At 38.0% G+C, this 17668-nt stretch overlaps 1 protein-coding gene across 1 annotated transcript in view; it reads right to left on the reverse strand.

Annotated features, from left to right (window-relative positions):
- CUBN (cubilin) overlaps positions 1–17668 on the reverse strand; it is a 259861-nt gene that overhangs the window by 178610 nt on the left and 63583 nt on the right. The window contains exons 23-27 of the mRNA XM_034644347.1: positions 15507–15699; positions 13987–14147; positions 13404–13585; positions 12504–12660; positions 9036–9223 (exon numbers count right to left, since the gene is read on the reverse strand). Of these exons, the coding sequence (XP_034500238.1) occupies positions 9036–9223; positions 12504–12660; positions 13404–13585; positions 13987–14147; positions 15507–15699 (881 nt within the window). The remainder of the gene's footprint in view (positions 1–9035; positions 9224–12503; positions 12661–13403; positions 13586–13986; positions 14148–15506; positions 15700–17668) is intronic.

The following is a 17668-nucleotide window of genomic DNA, read 5'->3' on the forward strand; positions in this document are numbered from 1 at the left end:
CGTGTTGCGGAAAGTCAGCTCAGACCCTTTGCTGCTAAGACATAAAATCTCATCTGCTTTTCCCCAACTGGCAAATGGGATTTCAACCACCACGCTTCTTAGATTCAGATATAGAATCCCTGTGGCTTTTGTAAGAAAAGCCAGGAGACAGAAGTCCTGCTTTCATTAAAATGGGGCCAATCTCTGTTCGTCACAACTGGGAAGGCTGTTTTGGAAACTAAAGCTCTGCATTGGCTACAAAATGTTTTCGAGAGCAAAAATTAATCCGTCAAATTGTGTTTATGTTGAAATAATCATAAATAATGTTTATTAGCATTTAATAAATAATATTTATTAGCTGAATATTATTCTAAGCCCTTCCTATGTGTTACCTAATTTTAAAATTCCCAGCAGTTCTATACAGCGGGTACCCTTATTATCCCCATTTTAGAGTTCTGGAAACTGAGGTATGTGGAAGTTTAGTAATTAAACTCCCCTTACTGGATCTCCACTATCACTTTCACCTCCCTGCAATTTTCTCTCGAAGCCAGAGTTTTTAAAGGTGACAGTCTGAGCATACCATTGCCCTGCTCAGGCTCCTGGAAGATCTCTTGCCGCTCGAAGGCGGTCCCTGAAACTCCTCACACACGCTCAGTGCTGTGCCACACTGGCAGATTCCTGCCCGCCTGGCAGCCCCACGCTGGGCCTCGGCCACACCGGACTTCCCGCGCTTCTGACAAGAATTTTCTCCTCCAGGGGACTCAAGCCAGGCTCCTCTGAACCTTCTTCCTGACTAGGCCTCAACCTTTGCCTATAAAAATGCAGACTCTCGGCACACATGATTTCACCCACTCATTCCCCCTTACCCAAATTAAAAGACTTAAACACTAACATAGTTTCCAACAAGGTCACACCACTGGAAAGATCCTGCCCCCCGTTCAAGTGCCTGCCTGAGAAAGCTCAACGCTGCCAAGAGGATTTGCGGTTTGTTCCAGCCAATACCTGAAGATAGTCCCCTGATCACCTTTCCTAGAGCATTTACTAAGAAGGGCTTACGACAGTGATTCCTTCCTCTGTCCCTCTGAGAGGTATGTGTGCCTCCTACAACTAAGGAGGGCCTTTCTCAAGGATCTGAGAAGCATGCCTTTGGAATGGAATCATCTGGAAGGATAGGACGCTCCTCTCCCAGTCTGTGTGGGAGGATAGAATCCTAGCTTCCATCACTGCCGGCCAGCACACTCGACTGGCCTCGCCACACTGACACTGACTAACCTTTTGTCATTTCTCACTTCCCTGACTGCTCCAGCTGCTGGTCTCCTCCCAACGCCCTAGTTCTCCCTTTAAAATGCCCAGCCACCTCTGTACAAACTGAAATGGAGTGCAGCTCATGCTGGATCCTACTGCAGGAGTGTATTACTGATTAAAATCTATCTTTGCCACTTTAACTAGTATCCAGCTTTATCTGTGACAGTTCCTCGACCACAGCTTCCCTTGGTGAAACTTTCAGCTTCTTTTGAACTTGTTAAGTTACTCTTCCTCAGGGAAGCCTTCCCTGACCCACAGATGAGCTCGGTGCTCCCGTTTCATGTCTTTGGAGAACCGGTAATATTCCCTGATAGGACTTAACACAGCTTACCATTAAATTTGTATTGTGTGCTAAATTGATTACCACCTGCCTTCTCAGTGAAGACAAGGAAAACTCATGTGAAAACAGTTATATTTCCATAGTCTGCGGGTCGAAGATGTATTTGGATGACCAAACGAATGGATACGTGAAAGAACTATGCATATTTAGGTAGTAACAGCTTCAGGAAATGCCACAGCAAAAACAGAACAAAACAAAAAACGCTGTTTAACTGTGTTTAATTCAGCATTTCTCAAAACTTATCAGAATTTAGTTCTCTTTATTTGTGAAACATCTATCAAAATTTGTGGCAGAGAGAGTTCTGTGGTTTCCCCAAATCGACTTCCCCTTTGTCTGGGTTTCTGAATCACCATGTAGAAGGCAAGGAACACCAGCATGGGTCTCTAACATGATTGAGAAATAAACTTGTATTATATCAAGCATCTGAAAATTTACGAGTCCTGCATAACAACAACAGCTCGAGTTACCTTAACTAATCACAGTATCACACAAGCCTGATGGAAAATGTTGCTCAGGCTGCAGACTTAGAAAACATGAGTACAGGACTAGAAGCCTCTGTTTTGGTCCATCCTGTCATTTGAAATGCATGATTTTATAATTGGAAGAGGATACGGGAGTGTAATAAATAATGATATAAACATCTGGTGGACAAGATGACATCAGAAGGAGGATTTGGCAAGAGATAAAATGAATCTTACAAAGACTAGAGGGAAATGCATTTGACAGAAGTCATTAGCATCACGAAGAGGAAGGCTTGCGAAGTGGAAGGCCTAGAAGGGTATACAGAATGGACTGGAAGATGATAGTGGCAAAGGTGCCAACTAAAGATGGGGGGAGAAAGCTGAGATTCCCAACACGAAAATTGCAAAGTAAATCTGGTATTTTTTACATAATGAGATAAATATCGTGACCGTATCACTGGGCCTTGGTGAGACAAAGACGTGATTCACCTATAGCAATGGAAAAGTGAGACTTATCAAAAAGGAAATCTTTAATAGTATTAAAATAGTTACGACTTCCCAGGAGAGAGCTTTGAAGGGAGGGTACAACATGCTGTCGGAGTAGAAGTGGGCTGCAGACAGCGGTCTCAAGTGCTGGCCCGAGGGCTTGGGGGGACTGTCTCTACTGAGATTCCCAGAGACTTTGATTGAGTAGGTCTGGGCTAAGCTCTAGGAATACGTTTTTCTAACAAGATCTCCAGGTGACTCCGGAATGCAGCCAGTTATAGGGGCTTCATCAGCCCCCATTGGCTTCTTCCTCAGTAGAGATTACAATTTTTTACAAGGGAAATATGCAACACTAGTGCAGCACAAAGAGAGATGTGGGGGTGGCAAAGGGGAGATAATTTCAACCATCTGGACATCTCTCAAATGTCTAAGTGGGAAAAAAAAAAGCACTGCTTTTGATAAATTCTATAAATGTTCTCCTTTCTCAAAAAGTGAAGAAAATAGTGAAAAGAAGTACTAGTCTGGACTAATTCTGGACAGTAAAGAAGTGGTTGTTATTGCAGAACAAAACATTAGGAGACAGTGATCAATGTCCCTAGAGCCTGAGATACTGGACATACCAGTCATGAGCCTAAGGTTTTAGGGAGTCAGACTTCAAAAGGAGATATAAGCCCATGGACCAAAACAATTAGCAATTAAAGAAAAAAGAGAAGAAATAGAGAATAGAAAGAGAATAGAAAGAAAATTCAAGAAACATTACAAATTCCAATAAAATTAAATTCTATCCACAAAACTAGGACTAACTTTTGGGGCAATAAAAGGGGAAACCTCTGAAGAAATCAATTAAAAAGGAACCATGGGGCTATATAAAAACTTTCTGACCATTTTATGAACACACAGACAAATTATCTAAACTCTGGGAAAGAGCACAGTTAGGAAAAAAAATATGTTGTTGTTTTTTTTTAAGCTATGATTAGGGCAAATGAAAGATCAAAATATGGATGGATCAACACTTGCGAAAGAGAGCATAATGTGATAAAGGAAAAACAGAAACATGCCTAGCAGAATTTTGAAACTAGAAAAGACATTGAAATCCAATTTGCAAGATCAAGACAGGCAATTCCTTTAAATGAATTTTTGGGGCTTAAGTGAATTATATTCTGCAGTACTGAAAGGTACAGTCCTTACAGAACAAATTGTGTAATCTTGCTGAATTCATGAATGTTGAAGAAATGTTTTAGCATGCCAGCAGAGCCATACTCAAAGATTCTGCCTCTGCCCTCACACACCATCTATGAGCAATGATGGCCAGAGGCCTGAACTTCACTGCTCCTGGCCAGAGCCAGTCATACTGCCCAGAGGACCATCTATCCATAAGTGGGCTAGACCCATGCCTTTGCTATCAGGCTCAAAAAGATGAGGCCCCTGTGCTGGGAATTTGTTCCCAAGGGGAGGCTCATTTGTTGCAAGAGCTTGGGGTAAATGGTCATGTGGAGTCATGGCTCAGGGGCCATACGGAAGCTAAAATGGTGAGGCTGTAGAAATGCAGAGGAGACAGATGGGATGGCATATACACATGCAAGGAAAAAACCACGAAGCTGACTTTGTTCCCGCTCTTCCCCAGTTTTTTGGTTTATCATGTGTGTCATGAGGCTTCTTACTTTCCTCAGAGTACAGCCCTTTCACAAAACTAATGGTACAGTTGGAGAGTGTACCTGCAAACAAGAGTATAAAGCACACAATGAAAAGTAAGAGAACAGCCAGAGGGCTCAAGGGAAGATGTTTCAACTTCTAAACTCCAGAAAAAATTTTTCTGGAAACTCAGACTTGAATAAGATTGACAGTTATTTTTAGAAAAATTCTAAATGGGACAATAAAAATAATTTGTCACAATGTAGCAAAGAAAAGGTGATTATAATAGTAAATGACCAGTACTTATCTATGAAGTATGCTACAATAACATGGACTTCTATCTGTGACAGTATCATCAGGATGGTCGATCCAAGGGCTCGTGGACACTCCCTCATGTCACCTCTGAGGATGACAGAGAATTGTGAGTATGTACATAGAGGATGTGTGGTGTCATGGCTAAAAGCACTGGTCCAGCGCCACAGGGCCTGGTAGAAAGCCTGGCTTTGACGCCTCTAATGTCTGTGACTGGGAACAACCTGTATTTGCCTCAACTGTCTCACGTGTCAAATGGGATAATATTTCTTACATTACAGGGAGGCTGTAACAATTACCTAGCAAATAATAAGTGTTCAATAGAGATCAGCTATTGCCAAGTTGTGTGAATAGTGCTATCCCCAAAGTGTTAAATAATAGATCATTTTAGGGGTGTCTGGGTGGCTCAGTCGGTAGGCTGTCTGACTCTTGATTTTGGCTCAGGTCATGATCTCAGTGTCCTGGGATCGAGCCCTGCGTCAGTCTCCACACTCAGCAGGAAATCTGCTTGAGGTTTTTCTCTCTCTTCCCTCTGCCCCTCCCCTTGCTTACACACACTCTCTCTAAAATAAAAAAAATAAATCTTTAAAAAAATATTAGACCATTTTAACCAAAGAAACATACCATTTTGGAGTATTTGAAACAGGCGCCATCTTGTCTGACATTTTTATCCATTATTTTTGAAGAAGTAGTAGGTCAATGCCAGTAAGTCTATATGTAAATGAATAATGTGTCTACAGACCAAAGAATCGGGGTTTAGAAGGATCATGATGTGTTTGAATTCTCAGGCAGAAGAGTCAAATATAACTTACTAGGAATAATTTCCTTTGTATGGCTATGAAGTAATTACAGTTCATGTAAAAGTGGCCTGGAGAAAGAAGTATTAATATAATCCAACATTATGATTTGACTAGCAATAAGCCCATATAACCTCAGCCTATGATACCAGAGGTATCTAAGCCAAATAATATAGTTCCAGCATACTTGGCCCTGGTTGGCTTCATTGAGTGTTGAATCCAAACCTGGGTTGCATTTTAAGAGACATTGACATACAAGAGAAAAATCAAAGGAGGGTGTCCACTGAGAGCTGGCCTCATAAGGACCAGCTAGGGAAATGCAGGACGAGGACTAGAGAAAAGTAGCTCTGACTCCATGCTCTTCCCTCAGGAGAACTCAGCGAATTCATAGACTCAAACCTCCATCTACACTCACTCTCCGCCCTTCGTGCTCCTGTACACTGTGGTCTCACTCCTACTCCTGCTACCCCTCAAACACTGTTCTGCCCAGGGTCACGCTGATCTCCAAGGAACACTTCTTAACCCTGAGATTCCTCTTGATCCCCTGGGAGCCTCTCGCCTTGTTGATCACTGTCACCTTCTATGATACTCTCTGCCCTTGGCATCTATGACAAAACAGCCTCAGGGTTTTCCTCCTTGTTCTTCCCACAACACATGTGCTCCCAGTTGACCCAATACAGGCTCTGGCCTCCTGTACATCTCTGTGCTGATTTCTCCCAAATCTATCATTTTCATTTGTATACTATGTCATCTTTTAGAAGTCTCTTCTGTGCGGAGACTCAGACTCAAAATGAAAATTAAAAAGTTGAAATGCAGTTGTAGGATATACAATGAATCCTTAAGGTTGACTTCCCACAATTACATGGGCAATATGGTCTTACTCCTTCAGGCAAGTGACCCTTCCTTCCATTGAATTTAATTTCCAAGTCTGAATCATTTTGTTTTGCCCAGAGGACAAATAATAAAGGATAGATTCGCTTCCCAATGGGATCTCTACCAACCCGTACCCCTCAGCAAGGTTAGGCACAATGTCTGACCAGCACCTAATCAAGTCCTTTCATAATTTCAGCTTTATTAATTCAAAATAACTCAATTCTGGCTGCAATAACAGTCATCAACTGGGACCTGGCTTAATTACTTGAAAAACCCTTCAACTAGAAGTTATTAAAGTAATGGAAACTAGATTTTGTGTTTGTGGCTTTTCTCTTCTTAAGTAGTTATTTGTGCTTTAAAAATTTTCATCATAGACCAGCCATTGTAGCAACTGCTCTGGCCTTGCCCCTTGGCTTACAGAAATGGAAAAAATCTCTTCCCTCTGGCAACAGTGTCATTCTTTGGAAGGCTTTGCTGAACTTTTGGTTCTCATTCTGTATTTTTTCTGCTTTCACCATCAGTGTTGCACAAAATAAATGGCATGCCTCTAACGTCATCTGTGAAGGGCCTCTCATGAGCTGCTCTGTGGTTGCTGGAATAAGTATTTTCATTTGACAGTTTTCAAACACTTCCAAAAAATTATCTGATGGGCCTTTTTGTTACCCTTCCCGCCTCAAATAAGTCCAAAGAGGTGGAAACCAGTCCCTGGAAAAGTTCCATCTCATTTCCTCCCCTACTCTTTCTTCCAAAGTCTCCTGAAAGTCCAGGTCAAAAGCTTCCTCCCCTCTGCAGCTTTCTCTGTTGTACTGTCACCAAATCACTCTTATGGTGCCTGGCGTATTGTTATACACTCAATGCTCTGCAAGGCCGAGTTCTCTTTTGGTTTGTGTTCAAAGGGCTAGAACTGCAGTGAATGCATTGGAATTATACAAAAAGGCCAGTTTGGAATTCAGTTCTTTCTCATTAATTAACATCTCTCATTAGGCTGATGCTAAAATATGGCTGTGAGAGCCAACTTATCCTGAACTCACTGAATTCCTCTAAGATCCCAACTCTATAATCAATGCATGGGTCACGAATTCAATAGGAGATGGTTCACACCTTCAAAAGGCTCACATTCCAGTAGGGCATGTGGGTGCAATCACAACTGGCAAAAATGCGATAAGATAAATTGCTGTGTTTGTGGTATGAACAAGGGGCTTTGAAAGCAACTCTTCCATTTCTTCTAAAGAGTGAACAAGATCTTCCCATGTGAAGAAAAGAAAAGGATGTCTATCCCAGGTAAATACAATGAGACAAGCATGTCATTATTAAGCTTGCGAAGACCATCTGAACACTAGATCAAGAAAAATGGACTTTAAAACCATTGTCAAGTTTGTGCTTGTACGTTGTATCATATTTTCTTTGAATACTAGTAAATATCACTTTCTAATGGGTAAACCCTATGGCTACTATTTCTATAATATTGAACTTTTCTAAATACAAAGCAAGATTTCACCCCAAAAAATTATTCCTCAGAAACAAGAGACTCCATATATTCAGGACCTTCCAAGTCTCTCAAAGTATAGGAAGCTTTCTCATCTTCGTTTTAGAAAACAAGAGGGCTATTTGGAAAAGATACTTTAACCTCAAACAGCCTCAATCAGTGCTAAAAGTTTTTTTAAAGAACTGGTAAAAAGAAGGTTAAGAAAATTTTACAAGTATAAAGGATTTTTTTCCTGAAGAATTTGTCCTTAAAGTTACAAGTGCTGGATGTGGGAAGTCTTTGCAAGCAAGACTTCTAAAAATCACTGATCACCTTGAGAAGAAACCCACTAAGTCACTGTATTGATAGGTGGCTCGGGCTAGAGGAGATGTCCTAATGCTACCAGAGGGGGTACTTGTCACTTCAGAAAAGATTTTTAGTGAAAGCACCATATGTGGATTCAAAAGTATTGTATATGTACAATGTAGACAAATTAAAAAATGGTATGTTAGATGGACTTAAAAAGTGATTTTATTAATGATGAGAACTTGATGTCAAAATATTTTAAGTGGTTTCAGTAAAATTGTCTTACGAAGCGTAAAAGTGGAAACTATAATTTCTAAATTAATATAATAGCTTATAAACCATATAATTTTATAAATGAATGCATAATTACATTCATAAAGTAAGTAAAATAAGTGGCTTTTTAACTTTTAAATCTATAGCCCTAAAAACTCACTCATGCAAGTTAGCCAAAAAGCTTTTAGGAATAAAGTATCTTATCGTAAAAATAGGAGATTACCTGATACTTTGGGCTACCTAGTTTTCAAGCAATTTTCATTGAATAGTATTGTATACAAAGAGTTGAATAAATGCTACAGGTGGTCATTATCAGAACAAATAATTTCCGTTTTACTGAAAGAAAAATTAACTGAAAGGTACTTAAATTTAAAAATAAAAAGAATCAAAATCATGATTTCTAGTATCAGGCAAATTAGGTATTAAAGAAAGCCAGGTACCCAAACATTTTCTGGTCTCCTGTTTATAGAGAACAAACATAAAAACAAGTAACAAAAAATAGAAGTTATTCCTTTACTCCTGGATTATTTAAATAATATAAGGTCAATCAGCCCAGAAGTCATACTGAAACCTAAAAACATAGACATTTCATTGTGTACATAATTTAGTGGATTAAATATCCTTAATATTAATATGATGCAGTGAAAGAGACACGAAATATACCTGTTCAAATACCATGGGTAGTTGGCGTATTATAGATGCATAGAGCCACAGAGATTCAGTTCTACAGAGCACGATGATTTCTAGTTTGGCTTTCCTAACTTGATCTGAAAATGCAGTGATTTATTTAGCTTCAGAATACATACCTCTAAATAGTCTGTGGAGCAGTTTATGTGATTTTCCAATTCAAATGCTAAAAATGTATAATTCACTGTGTTGCCAGTAGTTGCCTGGATGGTCCAGTTGCAACGCTGATTGTCAGAATAGGGACCTGGATAATGGATACTCTCTAAGATGCCATAGGTTTGGTTCACAATCACCACGTTCCTACATGCTGAAAAAAATAACCAGGATTAGTGAGAACCACTATCATATATTTTGTAGTTGCTTCAAGATGGGTGAAATTTTCCTTCAAGAAAACATCTAGATTAAAATATAACACAGTTTATAGATTATATATTTGTATATATTATGTATATACATATGTATATATATAGTATATATATATGTGTGTGTGTGTGTATGTATAATAGTACAACATTCTTATAGTGAAAGGGTCTCCATTTAGAACAAATGTAAAATAATACTTAAGTGAACTCACAAAGTGTCATGAAAATCGCCTGTTAGGCATCAAATTCCTGTGACTTGGTGGAGAACAGACAAACTCAGCACTACTAAGAGAGCAGTTTGATTTGTTTACTTACAAAAGTGCATTAAATATTCCATGCTTTTGTTTTTCTAACTTTAACGTTTGGAAGGAACAGAAATCCTGACCTTTAAACTCAACAGTTTAAAAACACAAAGTTCTATGTGAATGCTAAAAATGAATAACAGCATGGCTTTGTTGAACATTCAAAAGTCAGCATGAAATTCACAATAAAGACTCCGTTATTCCTCTAGTTGGTCATCAGGAAGTACCAAATGAATGGAGGGAATGTAAAGGATTTGAAAAAGAAATGAAAATCTTAAATTTTGAAAAAAAAGTCTTCCATCCACTGGTGGCATTTTCCTCAGCTGAGTTTGCAACAAAACTATACTAGGTACCTCGAGGTGTGGCTAGTCCCAAGAGTCAGTGCCAAATTCAACCCAAACTAAGGACTTGATTAAGGCATATATATGCCTTTTCTCAAGCCTTGTCCATATTGTCTGTATGATGTGTGGTAAAAGAGAATGAGAAAATAAACATTATATTGAAAAAATGGTCTCTTGGGGCGCCTGGGTGGCTCAGTCGTTAAGCGTCTGCCTTCGGCTCAGGGCATGATCCCAGCGTTCTGGGATCGAGCCCCACATCAGGCTCCTCCGTTAGGAGCCTGCTTCTTCCTCTCCCACTCCCCCTGCTTGTGTTCGCTCTCTCGCTGGCTGTCTCTCTCTGTCAAATAAATAAATAAAATCTTTAAAAAAAGAAAAAAGAAAAAATGGTCTCTGAAAAATGTGGTTCATATATGCATTTCTACTACTCTACTCTTCCTGACAGGTGACTAGAGCATCATATATACATAAACATATATGTATATACATATACATACACACACACACATACAATCTTTGATATCGAAAAGTATACCTTTGTAGCTCTTCAGACTCTTCCTTTGCTGGAGTGGGGGAATACTCAAACTATTTCTCTTTAGGTCACCTTTCTGTCCACAAAGGAATCCTAAAGGATAATCCTGTGGTCTTAAATGCCTCTGAGCAGTTACAGCTATGAGGCAGAGAGGCAGCGTGTGCCACAACGGCTACAAGTAAGGGCAGAGGAAAATATATTCCATTAAATCATATGGGTGGCTCACAGTGCTCAGAAATTCTTCTATCTGCAAACCTCCAATTTCATATGGCAAATATTACAGAAAATCTCACTGGTTAGCTCTGATTTTGCCTTTAAGGACCTATATCCCATGTGCGCTAAGTTACTCCTTCAGTGTTCCAAAATGATGAGAGAAAAATAAAATAATCACAGGAATAAAAGGGAGAAATCCTTAATAAGCAATCTGACTATAACCAAGAAACAAATTAGCACAGCACTAATAAAATTAGAGAAATGATTATATGTTCAACCAAAAAGATTTATCTCTGAGAGAAGTTAGGAGAGCTTTTCATATATTATGATGAACTTCTGAAGAATAAAGCATTCTATCATTAAAACTCAGTATTCAAAACTATCCAGAATTCAGCCTAACCTTCAAATGTAAGTGAATGTGAATATTTGCAAATTCACACATAGTCGAGGTCAAACATCAATACCCTTTCAACTAATTCAAAGGGATTTTGTGTGTTCAGTTTATGATCTTGTGACTTTCAAATCTATTTTTAGGTAACTGTGTCAAAATATGGATAAATTTAGGAGTAGTGGGCAAGGAACTCGACTTTCAAAACCACAAGTGTTTATTAAATAACATAAATTCAAGGAAGCCTTGTTTTCTTTAAATGTCCATTTCGAAACTAACATTAGAAAGTATTCAGTTCTAGGGGTGCCTGGGTGGCTCAGTTGGTGGGCAACGGACTCTTGATTTCAGCTCAGGTTGTGATCTCAGGGTCGTGAGATGGAGCCCTGCTTCTGCTCTGCACTGAGCATGGAGCCTGCTTGGGATTCTCTCTCTTCCTCTCCTTCTGCCCTGCCCCACCCTCCTCCGGCCACTTGCACACGCAAGTTGAGTGTGTACACACGTGCACACTCTCTCTCTCTCAAAAAAAAGTATTTAATTCTAGACCTAGAGGGAGCTTTCATGATAGCCGTGTTTAATATCCTTTTTTAAGAGAAGAAATCATGCAACCTCAGAAGAGAAAAGTGATCTCATAGATTAGGGGCCAGGACAAATCCCTGGGCCCCTTGACTCTTCATACAATACTCCTTTAATTCTATCATGTGGCCTCATAGGAAAGTAGATTTTAAAATGACATCTTTACAATGACCAGATTTTTCTGCAATGAAGAATGTGCTAGGGGCACCTGGGTGGCTCAGCCAGTTGTGCGTCCAACTCTTGGTTTTGGCTTAGGTCATGATTTCAGAGTCCTGGGATCAGCTCCCCATGGGGCTCTATGCTCAGCAGGAAGTCTGCTTCAGGATTCTCCCTCTCCCTGTGCCCCTCCACTCACTTGCCCATTCTCTCTCTCTCTCTCTCTCTCTCTCTCTCGCTCTAAAATAAATAAATAAATCATAAAAAAAAAAAAAAGAATGTGCTGATTTTACATCTGATTTGTAAGAATGTAGTTTCCCTTAATAAAAATTAAGGCACCATTGGAGGTACAAGACCAAAAAAATAAAATAAAATAGTGTGAGAGATACTATGCACAATGGAATAATGTCTAATTAGAAGACTGTGATGTTTGATACAAATGAAAACCCACTCAGTTAACCTGCTATGCCGATCTTTAGCCGAATGGCAACTATCTCAGCATATTAAATACTCCATTTTGTACAGCTTACCACAAGCTGTAGTTATATGGCATTAAATTTAATGCTAAGCATTTTTCTCTCAAATAGAATTAAATCTTTCTCATAAAGAGCAAAGATTTATTTCAATTGCTCAAACCAATGGGTTACACTTATTTCCGTTTGTTTCATTATCAGGAGATTGAAGACCCACCAAAGGCACGGAGCAGCCAGTGTGCATACTTACTCTGCTGGTATCTGGCTAGGAAGCCACCTCCTTGTTGTCCTTCATCTGTCCTGAATTTTAAAAACATGCTGTCTCCACTTGAACGGATGAGAGGCGGTTTTTCATTCCCACAAAGCTGACTTAGCAAATGAGCGCTGGTACTTGGGCCATCATATACCTTTAATGAAACATTTTAAATGTCAGATGATTGTGCCATAAACATTATCTAAAGGATTCTAATTCTTAAGAAGTGGGAAAATATACAACATAACAAAAGAAGAGCCGTGAATCAAAATATCTTTAAAAATTATGTTTAAATGTCTATAAACTTGGGTGGTGAACTTGGGCAATTTAGCCATGGCTATGTGTAGTGGTAAGGGTGTAAACCCAGGCTGAAATCTGAAGATTGAAAATGAAAGACTAATATGTATTTTTGAGACCACAGCTGTTTTCAGTAGTTCTTGTTTTTGATTGAAGAGTTTATAATTTATGACATTCTAATATATTTTTTATTTAGATTTTTTTTTAATGGACAAGGACAGGTTGCTGCTACTTATAAAGTCCTACCTGGATGACTTCAATTATATTCTCTAATTCACCAATATAGTCTTCTCTATTGTTAATTTTCAAAGAATATAGAGAAATTACATAGATAATAATCATGATAGATCTCATAATCCCTTTTGGGAGATTTTAACCATATCTTAACAGCCCATATTTGATATATTTTAAATACTTAGTGTACCAATCCGTTCAATAATCCATGCCATACTTAGAAGGCTAAGTCTTTTGTTTGAGTTTTTTACGTGGATATTTTGTTTAAGTGTTTCCCTTCCCTGAATTTCAAAGATAAAAATAAATGCATGTATGTGTGTGGGTGAGATGGGAGCAGTGGAAGAAACAACTGGACTTCATACATACAGCCAGATAATCTGAAGTGCAGTTTGGGTGATACTCCAAGTGAAAGTCTTCAAATTCCAGTTCAAATGGGCTGCCGTGGCTGGATTTCAACCACCAATAGCATTCGGAGCTGTGGTAGTAAGGCATTGGGTAGTTAGGAGAAGTGAACACGCCAGTGGGAGTCGTGAGATTGCCCCCACAACCTGCAGGAGAAAGAGATGAGATGACCCATATTGTTTTCTTCATGGTAAAATGGAATTTTCTTGTCCATATCTAACTGGGGTTATGGCTACTCTCCTTTGTTGTAGAACAAAACTGCATCTCCAAAGAGTAGCTAGCCTATGTCAATGTCCTTTCCTTTTCCTAACCAAGATGACCAGCTTGAGGAAATACACCATGGAACCAGGACATTTCCCCGTATTCTGTCCTCAAAAATAAGATCAAAACAGCTGCTGCTAATTCAGAAATATTTGCAATGTTGAAGTTTAGTACAGATAGTAATGACAAAATCCAGCTGGAAGAAACTGGATGAGAACAGGGCAGTCTAAGAATCAAGAGACTTATCAGACGACTCTTCAAGAAAAAACAGCTCTTTGCCATTTACCTGTCAATGATCCATCCCAGGTAACAGAGAATCCAGGCCCTGAATCAAGGAAATCACTCTGAAATTGTAACCATAGTTTGTTACTGTGAGAGATGATTCTTGGAGGTGGATTTGAGCCACAGTATGTTCCCAGGGATGGTGATCTTTCATAGCCTCCATCTCTGTGACAAATCACAGATGTGATCATTTATTGTTATTGATAATATTACTTTATAAACATTTAATATTATTTGAATTTTAAGACTGCAAACAGGTCAGTTTATGTCGGTCAACCTTTCTTAAAAATACTCTAAGTCACAATTTCTAGTTTTCAGTTTTTCACTTTATTAAATAGCATTTGAATAGTTTAATAAGGAACATCATTTTTAGTTCACGGGACATTTTATATAACCAATTTCAAGCTGAGAGAAAGAGTTTAATCTTCTCCCTCTCAAACAAAGCATCTGGCAAACGAGTCAGAGAACACAGAGAGAATGAATATGTAGAAATTACATGGATACTATGTAATGGGATAAAGAAACCATAATTATTAACAATATAAGCAAATGTTGCTTAATTTTACAGAAAAATGAAATATTTTCCTCCTAATTTGAATTTTTCAAAATTTAATGTTATATTTGACATATTTAGGAAAATTTTGAGAATAATTCTTCCCCAAGAACTTTTGGGGGTCTTATACCTACTTTGTAATCTGTAGCTTTTTCAAGCCTAAAAAAAGGTGGGGGGAATTCACTCAACATTAAAATCTAATGATTAATTATTGTAAATTAAGAAATTTATGTTATTTTGGCATACTATGATACAATTGTGCTTTATTATTTTAGTACCTCACTTTACATCATAGAATAAAATTTATTATAAAAAAGTATAATATTCTAGCCTTTCGAAAGGCCAAATAAAAAATTTAACCAAATACACACCAAGGTGATTAGCCTGATTTAATTCAACGTAATGATCTGGGTAGATAGCAATATATAAGTTAACGTACTCTTACTGCAAATACAACTTTTTAAACTCATTCTTTCTAAATACCAAAGAAATAAAGAAAAAAGGGTCTCAACGCTAAAATTTACAAGCCTAGACTTTCATTATTTGAACACAAAAACTTTGTAAAAACTTTAAGGTTGTTATCTTACCATCATTTTTGTGATATAATTAAACCTACTGGACAATGAACAGTCTAAAATGCAACCTGATTTTCCATAAAGAAAGGTTTTCAATAATTGCGAGTATCTAATTTCAGAGTAGTAGTACATCTGTTTCATCTGTCCAAATAAAATTTAGAGTTTATTTTCAAATATTCTCAATAAAATAATCACGTCAAAATAACCACTGAATCTTATGCAATTTTCTGTTTTTCTTCTGTTAAATCAGGCTCCATGTGGCAAGCTTTATATCTTGCAAGAAAGAGCACAACAGGGAGCTTTACAGAGAATTTCCATGTGTTTTCCTTGACCTTTCCAGGAAAGATTATGAATGAAAACCAATAATGAAAAAGGTGATGAAATAAAGGTGCTTACCTGATTTCCACAAAATCTCCTATACAGTGTCCACCAATGGCCTCTTCCAAAGAGAAATTTGTGAAGTGCAATGCAATCTGTTGGCTGGTTTCCACTGTGATCCTATAAATGCATTTCCAATTGTTGGGGTAATTACCAGGGAAGTTTGGAGAAGTAAAAGTCCCAGACTCTTCTGTATAGTCTTTTATGCATGCTGTGGAAAGAAAGGAGCATAAGAGAGAAAACAGAAAATATCACACTACATGTATAAGATGTTCAGTAATATGTATTTCATTAATTTGTGCCAGTGTACTTGATTTTCAATAGGCCATTCTGGAATGTTGAAGAATGATTTCCTTTCAAAACAAAGATTTTTTTTTTAATCTCAAAGGCAAAAATAATTATTAATAGTAAACCTAAGCTATGTGGTAGAAATGGTTACATATATCATACCTTTTCAGATCTTGGAAGTGTTACAATACTTTATTTCATGCACATTACCCTAAAATTAAACATTAGGCTCAACCATGGAAATCATAGAAGGGTGCTAGAAATAATTCAGTTCTGTTCTCCTTTTCATAATCTTCCTTTAAAATGGTTTTCACCAAAGCATGCATTTATGAGAAATGGCAAAGCAGGTACCTCAGCCATGTGAAGAATAGAAGGTAAGTGTCAGGAATCAGACTGATCTTGAATCAATGCCTAGCTCAAACACTGACAACCTATGCAACCTTGGGCAAATTACTTCACCTCTCTGAGTCTCATCTCCCAAATGGGGATGGTAACTACCTTTGACTGTACATTTAAGTGTTTTGAAGGCTCCATACAAAGATAGGTCAAGTTCTCTAAAGCAAAGCCAATAAATAATTCAGCTATCCAATAAATAATAAATAAAACTAAAATAGAGAAATTAAAATTATTTTGAAGGTACATCTGCTATAAATATTAAATAGATTATTTAATATTAAAATTTGATTGTAGCTTTATGAGATTCACATACCTGATTTTGTGGAGAGAAAAACAGTAGTTTTCTGAACTTACTGCATCTATTTCTGGAGAGGTTAGTAATTCTTCTTACCTAACACTGAAGTCTGTAGAAAGTTTATGTTCTCTTCCCTTCACAGTATAAATGGCTCTTTCTAGAATAATACTAATACTGAGATATATTAATGCTAGGCTTTGGTTTTCTCTTCTGCTTTGCAATAAAGCACAAATAATTAAAATTGGATATAGTTCCACAAAAGGAAATTCATGTGTTCCCTGATGTTTATTGTATCTATACAAAATGTAAACATAAAAATGCCTTTTCATTCCTCTTTTTTTTCTTTTTTTTTTTAGAGAGAGAGAGACACTGCACATGCATGTGATCTTGCATGCAGGGTGGGGGGCTTGGGAGGCAGGATATGAGAGAGAGGGAGAGAGAATTGTAAGCAGGCTCCACACTCAGCATGGAGCCCAATGTGGGGCTCAATCTCATAACCCTGAGATCATGACCTAAGCTGAAATCAAGAGTCAGACACTTAATTGACTGAGCCACCCAGGCACCCCTAAAAATGCCTCTTCTTTATATATCATGTTGCTAAAGGAAAACTCATATCCAATGGCAGTTTGCTTTTTATGATGGTCTAACATTTATAAAGAGATGAAGGAGAAAAATACATTTCTTCCATCCATTATATTCAACTGAACTAGCAATGGAAAAGCACATCTCTGAAGATCAAAAACAGCTATTAGCAGGCCTCACATATCTCTCTTTCTGACTGCAACAACAGCCAAAAAAAGGAAAGAAAGGAAAGAGAAAATATACAAATATCCTCTGTGAACCTTAAAAAATCACAAAACTATGTTTTTCTAAAAATGTATCTCTCCCTCCACTAAGCATTTTCAAGTAAGTTTTAATAATGTAGCAGTTGTTATCAACAAAAGGAAAATCCAAAACATAGATAATCCTTAAACCACAAAGCAGTGATGACATCAGTCCCATACAATCTGGGAGACAGGAAGAGGGTGAACGGATCCTGTGGACAGATGAACGTGTCACCTTGGGAGGCCCTAGATCACGGGTAACCACTCCACCACCTCCCTGCTTTGCCACTGGTGATAACCTATGTGATTATCCAATTACATTAGGGGTCAATCCATAGGTGGTGCTTTCTGATTTCATTTATGAAACTTTCATGTCT

This window comes from Ailuropoda melanoleuca, chromosome 15, assembly GCF_002007445.2.
Source record: "Ailuropoda melanoleuca isolate Jingjing chromosome 15, ASM200744v2, whole genome shotgun sequence".
Taxonomy (NCBI): domain Eukaryota; kingdom Metazoa; phylum Chordata; class Mammalia; order Carnivora; family Ursidae; genus Ailuropoda; species Ailuropoda melanoleuca.